Source organism: Clarias gariepinus, chromosome 8, assembly GCF_024256425.1.
Source record: "Clarias gariepinus isolate MV-2021 ecotype Netherlands chromosome 8, CGAR_prim_01v2, whole genome shotgun sequence".
NCBI lineage: Eukaryota > Metazoa > Chordata > Actinopteri > Siluriformes > Clariidae > Clarias > Clarias gariepinus.
The window spans coordinates 21,120,600-21,140,233 of record NC_071107.1 but is presented as its reverse complement, the minus strand read 5'-3'; the positions used below and the strand labels follow the sequence as shown (position 1 = coordinate 21,140,233).

The following is a 19,634-nucleotide window of genomic DNA, read 5'->3' as shown; positions in this document are numbered from 1 at the left end:
AGATCAATTCCTCCTCTCTGTTTTACCCAGATGAGGATGGGTTCCCTGTTGAGTTCGGTTACTCTCAAGGTTTCTTCCTACTACTATCTCAGGGAGTTTTTCCTTGCCACTGTCGCCCTCGGTTTGCTCACCATGGACTATCTGACCATTTTGATTTATACACATTCAAATTCCATACAAACTTAAATAATTCTTTTGATTGTGCTTTTTTGATTGTGTAAAGCTGCTTTGGGACAATGCCAATTGTTAAAAGCGCTATACAAATAAAATTTAATTGAAAATATATCTTGTAATTTTGTATTATTAGCACTGCACTAGTAACTTTTGGTCAGTTCTCATACTACCCTGTGTCTACTGACTATACAGTATGCAATCACATCTACAACCTGTCTTTGTCTATTGCTGCTGCATATTTTGAACTTCCTTCAGGATCAACAAAGTATCTATCTATCTATCTATCTATCTATCTATCTATCTATCTATCTATCTGTCTGTCTGTCTAGACTGTTATTGAGTACTAATGCTAAATAGTTTTTTTTTTCAATTACAGTTACAATGATTAAATAAAAAAAATCTCATGTAGGCCTCGAAACAACTTAAAGGTTTTGTATACTAGAATTCTGAATTTTTAGATTAACAAATTTCTTTTAATTTACCTGTACTGTATGTTTAGTGTTTTAGATTTGATATGCAAATTAGATGCAGATTTAGATTTATTACACAAAACTCATCACTGTGCATGACATTTATAAAAATAAAGAAAATAAAAACAGGTCAACAGTTTAAACCTAACCGCACAGAGTTGCTTTGACTTTGAAGAGCTTTTTTGGTGTGTTACTTTTACAGTAAATCTTAAAAGAAATGCAATGTGTGAACAGTGTTGCTTGTGCTACAACTGGTTTGCACATTGACACTAAATCATGTGCCAAGTATAAATCAGGCTTCTTTGTTGCACGTCGGGGCATATCGTTCCACCCTGCCAGGATTATTTTACTCCAACAACACAACAACTACCACTAGAGACTGGTACTGTATGTCAGTGTATTTAAAATCGATTTGGATTTAAGTAAATAAGACGTACAAATGTTACAGGTATCCTAAATTACGAATATGGATTTTAAGTAAATGTAGGTTGTCAAAGTCTGTGCTCGCAGAAAGGTCATTTTCCATTGAGAGTCATTTCCCCATAAAGTTTGAAAACACCTGCCTTAAAGGGTTCCACAGTTGTCCCACTAAATGTATAACACTATAACTAAGTGTTTCCACATCAGAAGGAGTTTAATGAACATTTTAGTAAGACGAAAATCCTATTTATCGATTTAAGCCATTTTAGCATACACCCTCTTAAAACAAAGAAAAGGGAAAAAAACAGCACCAGCTGGTCATACTGGTAGACCAATTTTGCTAGCTAGGAAGTGATTACTTACTAATTAAGTCTAAATTGAACAGTATATGTTGGGGATCTTCTAATTGTATTATTATAATCAAGGAACTGTTTTCCTATCAGTAGTCCCAGCTGGCAAAGATGATCCACCGGTTGCTCAGCCTCCGTTTTGGCAGCTGGCAGTTAGTCATAATGTGCAGGTTCTGTTAGTTGCGCTGTTAATAGTTATTTATCTGTTTGCAAATCTAAACAAATGTTTTGAATATTTGAGTATAAACACCGTCTGCATACAAAAAACAGAAAACTGGTTCAGCAGAGCAGAGCCATGGGGTTTGTGATTTCTTTTTTTGTTTTTTTTTTGTTTACTTGTTTCTGCCACAGTGGTGGAAATCCATTTCTTAAAATCCATTTCAAAGTTATAATTTTTAGTATTGAGCTAGTATTTGTCTCATTGGCTGGTGATTTAAATTGAATGGATTTCAAGTCAAATCTCACTTGCTCAAAAACAAGTGGCGGACTGGTTAGTCAGTGGTCCCACACCTACAGGGTCAAGGGTTCTGTGTGCGTGGTGTTTGCATGCTCTCTCCCAGGTTTCCTCTGGGTACTCCAGTTTTCTTCCACAGTCCAAAGACAGGCAAATTACGTTAATTGGCATTTGCCCGTGTGTGTATCCTCTGTGATAGATTGGTACCCTGTCTCATATCCAAAGTCTCCTGGGAGAGGCTCCAAGCCCCCGGGACCCTAACAACTCTTATTAGGAAGTGTTGTTTCTAAAGCATGCTGAGTAACCAGAGCAGAACACCTCTAGAGATAAACTAGACATTTGATAAGGTGAGTCTGATCTCCTTTGGCGTGAAGCATATGTCATCCACTTTTATTTGAATGTATTTTAAAACTGACACTGTGTTTTAAAAGTTTCTTCATATCGTAAGCTTATTGCTCTATAATGCTAAGTACGTAACTTTTTACCTCATTTTAGATTGTTGAATTTACATGGTATGCTGATTTTATCTCTTTTTATTAAATGGATGTATTTGTTTTGTTTTATTTTTATACTTAGCTTATTGAACAAATCTACAGCCTCTTGCTCAGACAAGGGAGGAAAAAATCATGATGCATGTCTTTATTACATAAGTAAACTGCAACCCTGTATTGCCTTCTTTGAAAAATAATGCATAAATAGAATAAATTTGGCTTAAATCTTGTTTCACTTAGTGGGTTGTGTCTCAGGATGCTATCTTTGAGTGTACTTTTTTTTTTTTTTTACTCGTGGTGGTGAATCATAACAGTGAATCACTTTTACTGGGATATTTTGCCATGGTAACTTGCTCCATGGCTAACACGCTCCAGAACAGGATAAGTTGGGCAGTATTCTTACCTATTCAGTAAGAGAGCATAGCCTAAGTATTAATAACTAAATAATAATGATTCACCAAATGCTTTTTAGAGATTGTTATTGAGAGTCTGATTCAAACCAACTTGAATCAGTACTACTGGCCAAGTGTACAAAAAAAAAATCCAGTACAGTACATTTGACTTGTATTGCACTGGGTGGGTATTACATGGCACAAAAAGGGAGAAAAATAAATGTTTTGTAAATGTTACCAATCAGGGATGAATTGAAGTTTACTAGATGTTTATTATCTTTGTAGACCACAGGGGAAAAAATATACAGTATGTTTCTTTAGGTGCTAAACTTAACATAAGAGGTATTAGACCATGATGTCACCTATGTATATTATTATGACCTGTCCTAAAATATTCTAATCGACATTGTTTAGACAAGGAAGAGACACTGACCAGTCCATAGGTTATTGTTTGGTACTTATAATACTCTTCCCCTTTTATTTATATCCTGACTACCTCTTTCTTTTACACAAAGAAGAATCCAGCCAACCTAAAGTAGATACAAAATGTAATGTAACCCTATTTAAAAACTTCAGTGATGCACTTATTAATGCTTTATTTTCTTATTTCCAAGAGATATACCCAGGAAATGTTGGACAGCAGATGTTTGAATAACAATGTCTTTCATTACTAGTCATTAACTCATGAGATAGTTGTCGTTATATTTAATTGGAAACATGACTACGCTACTTGGGGAGATGCCCTTGATCTGCTTCAATTTCATTTATCCAAATTGCTATGTGTTTAGTCACAAATGTGTTGTTCTATATATCTATTGCTCTCTATTTTTACTGGTGTAATTTTGTCTATATTTTAAGCTACATTTAAGACTCATATCTTACATGAATACCACTGGAGCCCTATACTTATAAATCTTATATATCTTATTATAATTATAATCATTCCAATTCTCTAGTACTTGAACAGATTTAGTACAGTTTATTATTTGATGTATCGCTAAAATCCTACTACACAGTTTCCCCTTTAAAAAGTTCCGCTTAGAGTTTCTTCCTCATGTTGTCTTGGTCACCACTTTCACTTATGCCTTGTTTATTAAAGATGCAGATATAATTAGTCATGCCAATGAAGCTGCTTTATGAAAAAGTCTCATGTTAAAAGTGCCATAAATAATAATTTTAACAGAACATTATTTCAGGATGCAATAACATTTGCTTGTTATATAATTTGTCACAAAGCTGCACAATCACTGCAGTGACATTTGCACGCTGATCAGTCTGCACACTCAACTTCCCCAAAGGATTTAAGTCAGTGGTGACTTTAAAATATGACATAGCTGTTAACTGTTGTTTGCTTATTTTGGCAGCAACTGCAATTTAAGTTTTAATGGGTCAGCATACAGTATAACATCATAAATAAATGCGTTATTTATTAAAAGACACTAACGACTATAGACATCAATGGATTGTATTCCCCAAAACAGTAACAGCTCAATCTAACTATAAGTTGTCTTTATTTCTTTAAAAAAGAATGAATATTTTAGCTGTGTTGTAAAAGATAGCTCTGTAGTCAGTGCTTTAATCAGTGTTTTTCACAAATGCAACACTTTCTTTGTTCATCAAAAGTAGCTTTAATTGGAAGTGTGTACACTAGAATGAATATATCCATGCCACTTTGTGTCTTCAGACGATCCTATTGAATTTCTCTAAGAACTTTCTCAGCTTTTGTAGTAAGGAAAAAACTATAAAAGGTGATTTGACAAAGCTGGCATGAAGAAATTTTTTTTTTCCTATACATAAATGGTGTCAATATAAAAGTTCTGGGAATGCATCATAATATACTACATTTACACAGTAAACTTTAAGCACCTTAAGGAAAAACCCTAGCAGTCCCTAAATTGCAATAACAATGCCTAATATTCTGGTTAAAACAAACAAACAAACAAAAAAACACCTAATGTTCAGACATTTTAAAAGAATCCAAGTTGTAAAACATGGCAAGATTTATTTCAAATAAAAATGCCATAAATTAAAAATAAAATAAAATGATCTACTATCAATTGGATATATAGTAGGTTTTCGAAAAAAAAGCACCATGGAGAAACATACAGTAAACCTATAAATGCATTTTAGCACATATATGTGACAAAATAGTATGTCAGATTCTATAAAATGCTGTTTCAAGTCTTGTTTCAAACTCTCTGTAAGCTGAAAAACCTAAACAATCGGGAAACTAGTAATATTTTATTTAATGCAAATTCCAGTAATAAAAATGGTTTAGATTTCACACATTATCAAAATGCAGCATATAACCTTCCATGATTATTGCTTTCATGAGCATGTTTTCCAAAAGAAATCCTGAATGGGTTCCAAACCAACTTGAAAAGCAAATATACAGATACTGGATGGAGGAGGTCACTTATAAACAAAAACTGTGCATACAGGACATTTCAAAAGTCAAGTTGTCTCAAAGTGCGTTTTTTTTTTTTTTCAAACTATGCAATGTGTAATGGGAATAATTCAGCATCTATGTACCTTCATTACAGGATAAAAACCAATGCTACATGTTCAAATCTATCCAACAACCAACTGTGTCACAATACTTTAAAATAGTAATGTAAGTAATTTTGTGGTTATTCAAAGTTACTGCTACAATGGCACCATAAAACAGCAACTATTGAATTTTAGACAAGAGCACCCAAGCTAAAACAAAAAAAACTAAACAATAGAATTCACATTTTACAATGCCAATTCTCAAGTGTTTACTACACACATGATTTTCAGGTTGACACTGTAATATTGCAGTAAACAGGCTTGGACCAGAAATTAAATATAAATTGTTGCCAAAACAAACAAACAAACAAACACCATTCAGAATAAATAGTCACATCTTCTATGCACTAATTCCATCTCCTTTTATAAAACCAGCTTTTAAAACATCTGTTTTGAGCACCATCTCTTAAGAAAGAAAGAAAAAAAACATAGACACCAAATCTCACAGTTAAAAACTGACAAATGTAGTCAGCATCATCAAAAAGCTGAGATGTAGAGCGAAAAGTAAAAAAGCATGTGTTAAAAACAGAGATATCTGACTGAGGTAAGGCATTAGCTAAAAGTGGCATGGCCACGGTCACGTCCAGCGGTTATAAGGCCCAGTGACATGAGTAAGAGCATATGGGGATGTTGTGATGATTTTCTCCCGAGTAGCTGTTAATGATTGCCGAGTAGGGACCTTTAGCTCCTCCCTAACATCTTGCCATGCATCATCCTCTTCACTTTCCGATTCTCTCTTAAGTGCCTTTGATCTTCCCCCATTTACAGCCTCAGATTCCAGCCTCTCAGCCTCTTCCTCTCTCTCCCTGGCCTTTTCAGCCATCTTGGCCTCCCACTGGAGCCAACCATGGCCTGGTGCATTGAGGCTCTTGTGCTGATAAAAGACGAGAGCGATGCGGGTGGGGTGGCTGCGGTTAGGCCGCAAGATGGGAGTGGTTGCGTGAAGCTCATGCCGCGCGCACTCAATGAGGATGGAGCCATGAGACGGTGCCACTGCGACCCCACCGATATCCCCATCCAGGAAGTTGTGTTCGCTATCTGACCAAACCTCCTCAGCTTTAACCTCTTCCGGAGTCAGGGGTCGCAGGGTTGGGGGTGGTCCATGGTGGTAGTTGTTGTCCAGACTTGGTTGTGCTTGGTTCACTCTGGTGTGAAGACCTTCGGCCTGGGCTGGGGAAAGAAGTCTCGGAGAAGCTCCTCCCTGGAAGCACTGTGCCTCCTTGGGTTCTGTTTTTACTGAGAAATGATAGTTACTGAAACCTGGGGAGTTGGTTTGTAAGGAGCAATGTGTATCCTGCTGGTTTATGAAAGGCTTTTGTTCTGCAAACTGGGGAAGGACAGGCAGGTTGCAGTGAGAGTAGGGAGAAAGTGCTGCAGTGTGTTCACCAGGGCTCACTTGTGGAGTACTGTTTGTGTTGCTATAATTGTTCGATGAATTTATTAAATGTAAGAAGCGTGTCTCCATGTCTGGAGGCAATACCGTTGGTGGACAGTAATTCTGAGCTTCCATTTTAACACATGGTGAAGTGCTTTTAAAACCTACAAAACAACAATAAAAGGTTTAGGTATAAATAGTTTAAACATATAAATAGTTATACCAATAAAATACTTTTAATAAGGACAATCAGATATTCGAGTAAAATTCACAAATTCACAAGTCAAAATTCTCTCAGTTAAAGTTGCATGATGTAATTTTAACAAAAAGAAAATGGATTTTTCACGCCCCTTGTCCTTTTGCTGTCATTAAATTAACTTTTTGGATTTTCTTCGCATTCTTTGTGACTTGCTTAAGCTCAGAAAGCAGAAAAGCATTGTTATCATGTGTTCACTGCAAATAATGGGCCAAAAAAGTACTACACACAGTGTCTAAACCCCTGCTATTGAAAGAGTCACACAAACACAACCAGCTGAGTGACTGATGGATACAGAGTAGAAGAATGGCGGTACTGACAATACCTTTGAGAGGCTCATTCTTCATTTTTGCTGGGGTGACCTGTTTTTTTTCCTGGTTGCGCAGCTTCTCTCGCTCCCTTTTGGCCTCCATTCTTCTCTTGTGGGCAGACTTGACAGGCTCAGGCAACATACGTACTTCTCGAGGAAAGGAAGAAAGCACCTGCAGGGCTCCAGTCTCAATCTTCGCTGTCTGTCCCTCCACCTGCCCAAACTCATCAGTCTCTGAGATCTTATAGAGAGGCAGGACATGAAGCTGCTCATCCTCTGGAATGTTTCTCACTGCACGGTTATCTTCTTTAGTTAAAGTGCACACCTATGAGTGGTAGTCACAAAGCACACGTTTTATTGACATGGTTCATGGGTCATTTCAGGCAGAGATTTCTCCTTAAAAGGATACATTTCATATTGGTGTCAAAAGCCCTTCCCTGTTTTTTTCAATGTATTTACAATATACAAAACATAGAATTCAGCATGATTTTGTTTGTACATTGGACTCAGACAGTTAAGCTGGACTTAATATTGTTTCTCAAACAAGGCAACATCCATCCACCAAGCCATTTATTGTCTGTACATCTTACCCTGTGTAGGGTTGAGGGGGGCCTGGAGCCCATCTCAGGATAATTAGGTAGGGCACAAAGTGGGCTACACCCTGAATGGGGTGACAGCCCATTGCAGAACACCAGCACATAAATAGCCAACCATATATTACAATCTGAATATGGCAAATCAACCTAGAGCTCATGTCTTTGGACTGTGGGAGAAAACTGGAGTACTTGGAAAAAATCCACCTGCAAACTCAGTGCACACAGAGCGGCAGAGATATTGGAACCCCCAAACCAGGAGGTGTAAGGAGACGGTACTAACCAGTAGACCACAAATGTTTTTGAATTTCACACCCAGAATCGTGTATAATGTGATATGCCTCTGTTTTCAGCAAACTAATATAATCCTATAGTGGTAGCTGTCGTAATTACTGTAAGGTCTGAATACCAATACGGTAATAATTTTGGTATCATTTATTATGGTATCCTCAATATTTGTGCTTACCTCTGCTATAAATAGAGGCGTATATAAATAATGTGAAATGCTTACCACAGTACTCCCATTGATCATATTGTGTGTGTCCCTGTGAGCATGAGCACAAAAATCCACACATGCCGTCACACCAGAGAATGGGCGACCCTCTCCTATGCCCAGACGACAGTCTTGGCCCTGTGCTTCCTCCCTGACCTGAAAAGAAGGAATAATATGTGACAAGTGAACTCAATATTCCTTTTTTACAAAGGATTAAAGCCTTCAAAGTCAATCAGTTTTAAAATGTATTTACCAAATATTGCCAATAAAGAGAGTTTGGACAAACATATTGATTCTTGCATTCATATTCATTAGGCTTTTGCTTCATTTTGCCATTTTGCTTTCATCTCTGAAGGTTACCTAAAGCATTAGAGTTCAAACTTAATTATTTGACTGTAACTATGGTGATACCTGGTTTTGATAAGACTCAGGTGCAAGTCTCTTATATACAGGAGCCACACCTGCTGCCAAATTCTGCAAATTGCTTTCAAGCTTCTCCTCCTGTTAAAAAAAAAAAATTGAATGAATATTAGAATTTTCTGTGCTAACAGTAGACCCAATTTACACCACAGTACGGTATATGAAACATAGTAAAAAAAAAAAAATACAGCAATAACATAATGACAGGACAGACTCTACTAAACAAGACTTTTCAGCACATATGAGTTTTTTCTCAAATTCAAAATTCAAATTAAAATCTTATTTGTCACATACACAGTCATACACAGTACGATATGCAGTGAAATGCTTATAAGACCGCTTGTGACCTTAAAATCTAAATTATCATTAAGAATTATTATAAGAAATAAATTGGGGAATGAAATAAGAATAAAATATAGAAAAACTTAGCTGCAAAGAAAAATAGAACAACAAAATGTAAAATATAGGATATAAAAAACATTTTAAAAACTTAGCTGTAAAAAATATGGATAATAATGGCTGTACAAATATGAACAATATAGAAAAATGTGCAATGTGCAAAAATGTGCAAAATTAAAATGAATAGAAATGTCCAGAAATGTCTAGAAAGTATGAAAAATTAAAGTGAAAGTGCGCAAAATAAAATGAAGTTGAAACAGAAATGTCCAGGGTGAGTGCAAATGTGCATGAATGTTCAAATGTGATAATAATAAAATGATGGTTTATATTCTGATAGCATATTGGGTAGAACATATGGAGAACTTCTATTCTCTTTGCAGAAAAATATAATTATATAATCTCATGCAGAAAAGTAAAAGTGACTACTTATGTACAAGTATTTATGCATTATAACATTTCTATGAATGGTGTTTAAGTCAAACCTTTTGATTGTGCAGAATAACAGAGCACACCCATGAGAGTAAAAACTACCTTTATTTCTATATATAAGCCCCTCCTACTCTAACGCACTTATCCCAGCATTTCACTAGTGCTTGGATGACATTAAGGTAGAAAGTTATCTCAGTATGCTGGAGCCAGGGTACCTGTTCCAGTCGAAAACCCTGACCTCCCAAGAACTCTTAATGGTCCAAACATATGAAAATGGGTTAAAGCAAGGTCAGTACTGTATGGGGGTGTGGCAATAACTCCCACCTGAGTTCCAATAATGAGGATGTGCTGCGGTAGGGAATATGATATACAGTAATGTATTGTGTCCTGCAAAAACAAAATGCCTTTGATGATCAAAACAGGCTCTTTTTGCCATTAAAAGAAAGGGCCATTAAAGAAGTTCCTGAGAGGCCAGTGTTTCCGGGATGAAGTGGGCAGTCCGGTCATGGGCTCTGGAGTACTAAGAAAACTTTCTACCATGATTTTATCCAAGCATTATGCACTGTGAAATGCTGTGAAGTGGAATCGGATAGCAGGTATTATTATGAAGAGTAAAGGTAAGGGTAGTTTTACTTTTATAACTGTGTTCTCTTATTCTGCACAATTAAAAATTATGAACACCCCTAGTATATTAGATAAATGTGCTAATGGTTACTAACTACTCTTACCTCCTCAGGGTAGTCACCCTGCAGCCGGAACTTTCGAGGCACTTTACTGCGTGCAAACTTGCAACCATTGAAGTACATGCTCCATGAGCAGCCAAAAGAAAATGAGGCTCCAGAGGTCTCTGGGTCCAGACCCTGACAAGCACAGGTACGACTAAGAAGGCAAATTAAAAAAAAAGATGAAAAGAGGAATATTAGTTATAGTTAAAAAATCTAAAAAAAACAAACAAACAAAACTAGCAACTCTCACACATTGCTGTTATTTAAATAACCACCCATGTGTGGTTCTCCTGTGTGTGTTTGTGTGTGAATCATGAACATTCTCTGTGCTGCGTGCAGTTCCTGACTCACTCTTCATTGAGGCCGCAGCGGCGGCAGGTGGGCGATCCGTATTTGTAAAGAGTGTTGGTTAGATCCTTGTACAGTTTGTCAGCCAAGCTGCGTGGGATGCCCTCCCAAGCTAGAATGAGGATGACCACCACTGCATTCTGGCAGCAGTGACCCACACGCTGACGCACCAGACACAGCAGCTTCTCCTCTTCACTACCCCGACGGATAACCTGAGAGGCATAACCAGTGTTGGCAAAAAGTTTACCATGAATGACACACTTGCACAAGTACATGATACAGCACAGTGTATATGCTACAAGTATGGCTTGTTTATACTCTGGTTTGTTTCTTTCTGCCTGGTTTATACACTACCCAGCAAGTTAAGCTGGCATATAGTTATTTAACCCTAACTGATGCAGTGAGTAGAAAACGTACCCTGTAGTAGTAGTCTATGTTACACTTTTCCAAAAGAGTCAAATTATTGTCCTGAATCAAGCAAAAAAAAAAAACAGGACGCTGATGAAATTACTAAAATTAGGTTCAGAACTGTAAAACATATTATTAAAACCTAAAAGGATATTGCTGAACCATCAACTTCGAGGAAGAAACATGGTCAGAAAAACATCCTAAATGAAGGCGATGGGAGAACACTTAAACTTAAAGTGAACTCAAGGAATTGGGATCATTTACAGCAATGTAGTAATAGAAAAAAAGGTACATAGGCACATCAGGGTAAGAAGAAAAGTTAATGAACTGATAAACCTTTCATGCCTAGTGTTTACCGTACAACCCTGTGGAGGCAGTGTTAGGATTTGCAGTCACTTCAGTTGGTCAGGTCTAGATATAGCAAAATTATGTGCCCAAATAATTAGTTCAGCTGAGTACCTAAACATACTGAATGACCATGACCATGTTTTTCCATCAATGATTTTTTTTTCCTTTGATGGCATATTCCAAGCTCAGGATTCACCAAGCTCAACTTGTGTAAAAATGGGTCAGGAAGCACATAGTTTTGACACCTAGATCACAGAGTCCAGAACTTAACCCCACTGAGGATCTTTGGGACGTGCTGGTGAAGGCTTTACACAGAAGTCCGACTCTCCCTTCATCAACACAAGATCTTGGAGAGAAATTTCTGTGACTCTAGCTGGGAATACAGGTTGTGACGTTGCATAAGCTTAAAAAAAAACAATGTCATGGCCATAATCAAAGCAAAAGGCGGCCTAGTGAAATAATAAAATGTGTGACTTTTTTGAGGGGCGGGCAGCGTATAATAGTGTAATACTAGCTCATGCTGTGACACCTCCATACCAGCAGATGGCTTCCTCCTCTGAGCACTGAACACACTTTCCTTTTTATAGTCTATGGACTAACAAATAGGACTCATTCCTGTATTAGGACAATTAAAAAATTTAAAAATCGGTGAAGAATCGGTTCTGATTTACTAATTTATTTCTGTTTATGAAATAATTTTTGTTTTGTGTCAATACTATCTTTATTTTTTTATATACTACCTTAGATTTATTTCTCTTCTGTGCCCTCATGAGCTTTTACTTGTCACACCTGATACACAATTTACATACAGTCATGTGAAAAAATTAGGACACCCTTTGAAAGCATGTGGTTTTTTGTAACATTTTTAATAAATGGTTATTTCATCTCCGTTTCAACAATACAGAGAGATTAAAGTAATCCAACTAAACAAAGAAAACTGAAGAAAAGTCTTTTCAAGATCCTCTGTAAATGTCATTCTACAAAAATGCCTATTCTAACTGAGGAAAAAGATAGGACACCCTCACATGTATTCCCTCTTAAATTGGCTCAGATCTCACACAGGTATATCACACCAGGTGCACATAATTAGTAGATCGTTACTCTGCATGTTGAATGAGGCTTGCCCTATTTAAACCTCAGACATTTAGTTTGGTGTGCTCCTGACTGTTGAAGTGAGAGTGAGCACCATGGTGAGAACAAAAGAGCTGTCAGAGGACTTCAGAAAAAAGATTGTAGCAGCCTATGAGTCTGGGAAGGGATTTAAAAAGATCTCAAAAGATTTTGAAATCAGCCATTCCACTGTCCGGAAGATAGTCTACAAGTGGAGGGCTTTCAAAACAACTGCCAACATGCCCAGGACTGGTCGCCCCAGCAAGTTCACCCCAAGAGCAGACCGCAAGATGCTAAAAGAGGTCTCCAAAAACCCTAAAGTGTCATCTCGAGAACTACAGCAGGCTCTGACTACTGTTGATGTAGAAGTACATGCCTCTACAATCAGAAAGAGACTGTACAAGTTTAACTTGCATGGGAGGTGTGCAAGGAGGAAACCTTTGCTTTCCAAGAGAAACATCGAGGCCAGACTGACATTTGCCAGAGATAAAGTTGACAAAGACCAGGACTTCTGGAATAATGTTCTTTGGACAGATGAGTCCAAAATTGAATTATTTGGACACAACAGCAGAGGACATGTTTGGCGTAAACCAAACACAGCATTCCAAGAAAAGAACCTCATACCAACTGTGAAGCATGGAGGTGGAAGTGTCATGGTTTGGGGCTGCTTTGCTGCAGCAGGACCTGGTCAGCTCACCATCATAGAATCCACGATGAATTCTACTGTGTATCAGAAGGTGCTTGAAGAACATGTGAGACCATCAGTTAGAAAATTAAAGCTGAAGCGGAACTGGACCATGCAACATGACAATGACCCAAAACATACTAGTAAATCAACCAAAGATTGGCTGAAAAAGAAGAAATGGAGAGTCCTGGAATGGCCAAGTCAAAGTCCAGATTTGAATCCCATTGAGATGCTGTGGGGTGACTTGAAAAGGGCTGTACGCGCAAGAAACCCCTCAAACATCTCACAGCTGAAAAAGTTCTGCATTGAGGAGTGGGGTAAAATTTCCTCAGACCGATGTCGAAGACTGGTAGATGGCTACAAGAACCGTCTCACTGCAGTTATTTCAGCCAAAGGAGGTAACACTCGCTATTAGGGGCAAGGGTGTCCTATCTTTTTCCTCAGTTAGAATAGGCATTTTTGTAGAATGACATTTACAGAAGATCTTGAAAAGACTTTTCTTCAGTTTTCTTTGTTTAGTTGGATTACTTTAATCTATCTGTATTGTTGAAACGGAGATGAAATAACCATTTATTAAAAATGTTACAAAAAACCACATGCTTTCAAAGGGTGTCCTAATTTTTTCACATGACTGTATCTACTTATAAAATACACATGCCATCATCAATAGTCATTGACTATTTTGTCAGAGTACAACTGCTATACAGTTTATAACAATATAATAACTTTTAATAATAGTAATAATAAAAATAATAACAACAAGATCATCATCACCATCTTCTTCAAATACAGAAAAATTATATATACTGTAGTTGAAGTAAGCAAAATTTAAATACAAAAGGTAATCAAAATGATATAGTAAAACAGGCAATATTAAAATGAAATAAATAATAAAAAGTAATCAAAGATAGAGCAAACAAATGTATACTCAGCAAAAAAAGAAACGTCCTCTGACTTTCAACTGTTTTTACTTTCAGTAAACTTAATGTGTAACTATTTGTATGAACACTAAAAGAGTCAACACCATAAGACATAAACTAAAAATGTTTCACAATGTGTCCCTGAATGAAGGGAGGCTCAAAATCAAAAGTACAGTACCAGTCAGTATCTGGTGTGGCCACCAGCTGCTTGAAGTACTGCAGTGCATCTCCTCCTCATGGACTGCCTATTGCGGACAGTCTGAGCACTGATGGAGGGATTGTGTGTTCCTGGTGTGACTCGGGCAGTTGTTGTGGCCATCCTGTACCTGTCACGCAGGTGTGATATTCGGATGTACTGATCCTGTGCAGGTGTTGTTACACGTGGTCTTTCACTGCGAGGATGATCAGCTGTCCTTTCTGTCTCCCTGTAGCACTGTCTTAGGCGTCTCACAGTGCGGACATGACAATTTATTGCCCTAGCCACAACAGCAGTCCTCATGCCTCCCTGCAGTATGCCTAATGCACGTTCACGCAGATGAGCAGGGACCCTGGGCATCTTTCTTTGGGTGTTTTTCACAGTCGGTAGACAAGTCTCTTTAGTGTCCTGCGTTTTTAGAACTGTGACCTTAAATGCCTACTTTCTGTAAGTTGTTAATGTCTTAACGACCATTCCACAGGTGCATGTTAATTAATTGATTATGGTTAATTGAACATGCATGGAAAATATTGTTTAAACCCTTTACAATGAAGATCTGTAAAGTTATTTGGATTTTTACAACATTATTGTTAAAATACGCAGTCCTGAAAAAGGGACGTTTCTTTTTTTGCTGAGTATATAATAAAAATATAAGTGATGTGATCTAAGGAGCTGGTTGAATATTTATTGGAAACATATTTCAGGTCTTTAAAGAATTAACAAGGCTGCTCTACCCTGATCCTGGAGGACCCCCTGACTTGCACATTTTAGTGTTTTCCCTGCCCTGCCACAACCACTTTAAGTCAGAAAAGGCTCTTAATTAGCTGATTAGTTCAATCAGATGTGTTGGAAGATGAAACAATGCTAAAATGTGCAGGGCAGGGCATCGTTCAAGAAAAGGGGTTGTAAACAACTGATTCGAGGCCATAAGCTCCATTTTCACAGGCATATTGCGCTGTTGGTGCACCTCAGCATTCTTTAAAAAATGGATTCAGGGGCGTTGTTGATTTGCCCTTAATCCAGGAGCAAAGGTAGGGACAGGGGAGAGATGAGATCTGTGTGAAAAAGGAGAACCCCCAATCGTCAAACAGGAGTCTGACAATGTAAGAACCTAATCCAGTTTCCGCACAACCAATATTTACAAAATTTGTAGCCTAATTCTAATTTAAACTCAAACTGAAAAGGATTTTTTTGAATTTTCATTGGATTAGCTCAGTTCACAAATAAAACAAAGTCCTAATTGTCCAAACAATATTAATAACCTAGACAATATTTAGATAACTAGGTCTATCTAGCTATTCATCATCTATCCATTCATCTAGCTACAACATTGGTCTCTTGTTTCCTTACAAAAAAGCCCTTACAAATTCATCCATGTCCAAAGTATTTGGTATTTCATATGGGCCAAATTCAATAGATTCCTCTTTATTTCATATGACAAGGTGCAGCAATAGGAGGTTAGGATTCTTTACAGTGCGGGCAAGAAACTCCTCCATGATGCTAAAGGACATATCAATTGCCAGGGCTAATACATACAATTCATGCAACCCAGAACAAACTTCCTTATATCCTGCATAATTGTATATTTACATGCAGAGGACAGGTCTTTAAGAAACATTGGTTTATGGTACCACTGTCTGCTGCAGAGCCAGCAAGCACATGCAGAGGGAGCAAAAGATTGGGCTAGAGCTAGCTGTCGTGATGTCTACATCCTTTTGGAAAATCTGATTTTCGTTTCTAAAATGGATCTGTCATGGATGTTGATCAGGGATCCTTTTAAAGTCTAACACAAGGTGATTGTGGGATCATCAAATTATGTATGTCCCACAGTTCAGAGCACTACACTTTCAGATGTTTGTTTACTCATTACTCTCCTTCTCTTTGGAGGATGTGAATCATCCTCAGCAGGAGCCTAAGCAAGCTCTGTCCAGTACTCAGTTTTGCAGATCTTATGGACTCCACTGATACACCAACAACCTCACATGCAATGCACATATCCACTAACTGAGACTGTAAAACTGCATTTGCTGGTTTCAAAACACCAAGCACCCGCAATTTAAATATTAAAAATTGCTCAAAGAAATTATGCCTCTTTATTTAAATTAACAGGAATGATTGTTCGGTACACAAATCAACTGTGGCATCATCAATATTATGAGAACTCATATGATGTTATGAAGGGAATTAGACAAGTAAAAAAAAAAAACTTTGACACTTCGGTCACCCTGAATGGTATGCACAACTGCAAAAAGCAACTGGTGGTCATAAAGGTGAATTTGTGGGATATATCTAGAAAGCTTTGTTTGCGATAATGCTTGCATGCTACCTCTTACTTCACTAATCACTGATGCACCATCATGACACTGGCAAACTATGTTGTCAGTTCTGCAGCTAGCATGAGATTATGATCAATATTCAGAATGTCTCAATATTCAGAGAACATGTAATTAGAACCAAGCTGATGCAAGTCAAGCAACCTAATCAGATGCTTCTCTGGCTCCTAAAACCCGAATTTCTCAACATCACATCAGCTTTCAGTCCAAAGCCTGCAGGATTCTGACAAAGTCAACCACTATTACTATGTTCATCAGTGTTTCAATTATTTTATTTTAAAAATCCTTTTTAGTGTACTTGGCATTTTTAGGTGTACCCTGAACAATATCAGCCAGTTTGTCATCCTTTTCCAATGTATATTCAAACAGTTTCAGGAAAAAAACCTACAGCAATATGATCAGCTTTAGCATGCCGGTGATCAGGTTTTAAAGTTTCTGTTGTTGCAATGAACCCTAACTTATTCATACTAGTGGTGCTAAAATTAATAACCAAATAAGTTTTAAAAACCAAAGAATTAAACTGTTGTTTATTTTATGACGTTATCATGCTTGATTCTTGCCCGATCTGTGAACAGTGGAGTTGTGAGTAACGGCAAACACTGGAGTCAAGTGAGTAATGGCAAACACCTTCACAAGCAAAAATCTCCTAAATGACAGAACATTTTACTCAACAAAAGAGCCACTGGAATTAAAGGAAAAGACTTTGCGCTGGTGTGGTCATGGCCAAGGTGGGGGTATCTCGCTCTCTCTCTCTACGCTGTTGTGCATTTCTTAACATTTCATCTTAACCGCCATAATTACCAGCCGCATATTTAAGCTTTAATTAATAGTTATATTTAATAGCTGCTACTTTGATTTTCCTTGGTTTTGGGGAAAGTTTATGAAAAGGCATGTTTTTAATTAAGTACTTATCTTTATTTTCTTTATTGTTACTTACAACATGCACCAACATATAACCAGAAAGGGGATCAAGTAATTGTGCCATGTGTGATCCAATGAATCGATGAATCGCTTCAATTATCTATAGACTTATTGATTATCGAAATAGCTGTTAGTTGCAGCCCTAGTTCACACACAGGAACTTATCTACTCTTGACATTTTTAAAGCTGTTTTTTACCTACCAGCATAAAGATGCTGGTTTCTTCTGTTGCTTTATTACATTTATACCAGGAAGCTGCAGTCTGCACATGTCTGTGGCTGCATGCATGCTTTTGTAACCCCATGTCATGCTCAAGTGCCACTTTCTAGTTGTTGAAATCATACAAGGTGAAAACAAAATCCCTTTCGTTAGCAGTGGCATTTTTTTTAACATGGGGAACAGAAGCATGCATCCTGCAAAACAAAGTACTCCAGCCATGGTCGTGTTTGGTACCAGGAGTAATTAAATGACCAGAACTTATTGGCGAAAGTATACTTTAGATAGTTAACTAATATTCACTGGGATGTTGCATAATGATTCAAATTGCTAACAGTGTGAACTGGGCCTGAAACAGCTGAAGCATGGGTCTGTTTTGGGGCACTTGTTGAGAACAGGAGAGGAGCAGTGCTTGTGGAGGGTACACTAGAAGTAGCTGTAGCCTCTTGTGTAAAAGCAGCATCTCTAGTATCAGAAGCAGCACTAGACTTTCTTATAGACTTATAGAGGGTATGTCACAAGTGACTCAGAGCAACGACAGTTGAATAAAGCGAACAAATGAAATCTATGAGCTTTCTTTAGCTGCTGCAAGAAAAGGCAGTGTGAAGCCTGTAAGTGTGTGGAACTAAAAGCAGCGTGAAGTGAGTGGTGAAAAACTATTCTGTGCTGCTGGGTGGGGCTTTGGGTAGGGGTCTTGCGGACAGATCATTGTCTCCTCATTTCTCCTCTCACTCCATCCAGCAGTGCGGTCTGCCTGTTCTATATATGTATAGAAGAGGGGTGGGGTGACTTTGCAGGCGGGACTGTAGACCGGCTACCCAATCATAAGTTAGAAACCCTGCTGGTATTATGTGTTGTTTTTTTCACTTGCTAAAATATAAATACTAAGCAAACAAACAAACAAAGAACTCAACTACTGATTGGGTTAGCAAGACACAAATTTGGGGTGGGCTACACATGTATGTAAGTATATAAATTAAAATGTATAAATAAATGAAGTTAATTATATTTTGGGGTATTAACAGGCTAGTAAAAATGTTAACTAGCTGCTAATTTAAAAAGATTTAGCTACACTAGCATCTAGACCAGGGTGTGTGTGTATATATATATATATATATATATATATATATATATATATATATACACGATTACATACAGTACACTTACAGTATATTAATCAAAAAGGAAACTTTAATCTTTTCATTTGGGAAATATATTTACTGTATTTTCCACAGGTCACTTACCCACTTGGCTATTGGACAACCCTGTGAACTCCGCCCTTCTCTTCCTGTATATACAACCACTTCCATGCGTACAGCTTTGCCTTTCTCCCCATATCTATAAGTTTTAAAAATGGTGGTTTTAGAAACTGAGAAGGGATCCATTATATGTTACATATTGCACCTTAAACATCACAGACATAAACCTGCAGCAGGTCATCTGTAAACCAATAGTGTGGTAAAAGTCACTCTGCTGGGCCCCTTCAGCACAGAAAAGTGGCTTCCTGTTGTAACTTCAATAGTGCATGAAAACCAGGTTTGGCTTTTCTGTCTATACACTCTGATGTTTCCATGTGCAGTTTTATAATGTTTTAAACTGTTGCATGAACAAAAGAAGGAATGAGACATCAGAGGAAAAGAAATTATGACTGAATTTATATGGGAAATCAGTCTTTTATGCTTTCAGTCCCAATAAAGAGGGCTAATCCTGCCATTCGTTACAGTAAACAATCTTTTCAAAAAAAATTGTTATATGTTATTATACAGTACAATGTCATATTGAATTGAACCAGCTCTAGATTGTCTTGCATTTAATGGGAATTCTTTAAGTGTATCTTTCATACATTACC

At 37.4% G+C, this 19,634-nt stretch overlaps 1 protein-coding gene across 3 annotated transcripts in view; it reads right to left on the bottom strand.

The window, feature by feature from the left end:
• Window positions 1-4,343: 4,343 nt before the first annotated feature.
• The window catches only part of tet1 (tet methylcytosine dioxygenase 1), a 41,766-nt gene continuing 26,475 nt past the window's right edge, over window positions 4,344-19,634 (bottom strand). For all 3 annotated transcript variants that reach the window (XM_053501667.1, XM_053501668.1, XM_053501669.1), the window contains 7 exons: window positions 19,030-19,123; window positions 10,653-10,861; window positions 10,305-10,455; window positions 8,740-8,829; window positions 8,347-8,484; window positions 7,258-7,567; window positions 4,344-6,840 (listed from right to left, as the gene is read on the bottom strand). In XM_053501667.1, coding sequence (XP_053357642.1) covers window positions 5,879-6,840; window positions 7,258-7,567; window positions 8,347-8,484; window positions 8,740-8,829; window positions 10,305-10,455; window positions 10,653-10,861; window positions 19,030-19,123 — 1,954 coding nt within the window. In that variant the 3' untranslated portion in view covers window positions 4,344-5,878. The remainder of the gene's footprint in view (window positions 6,841-7,257; window positions 7,568-8,346; window positions 8,485-8,739; window positions 8,830-10,304; window positions 10,456-10,652; window positions 10,862-19,029; window positions 19,124-19,634) is intronic.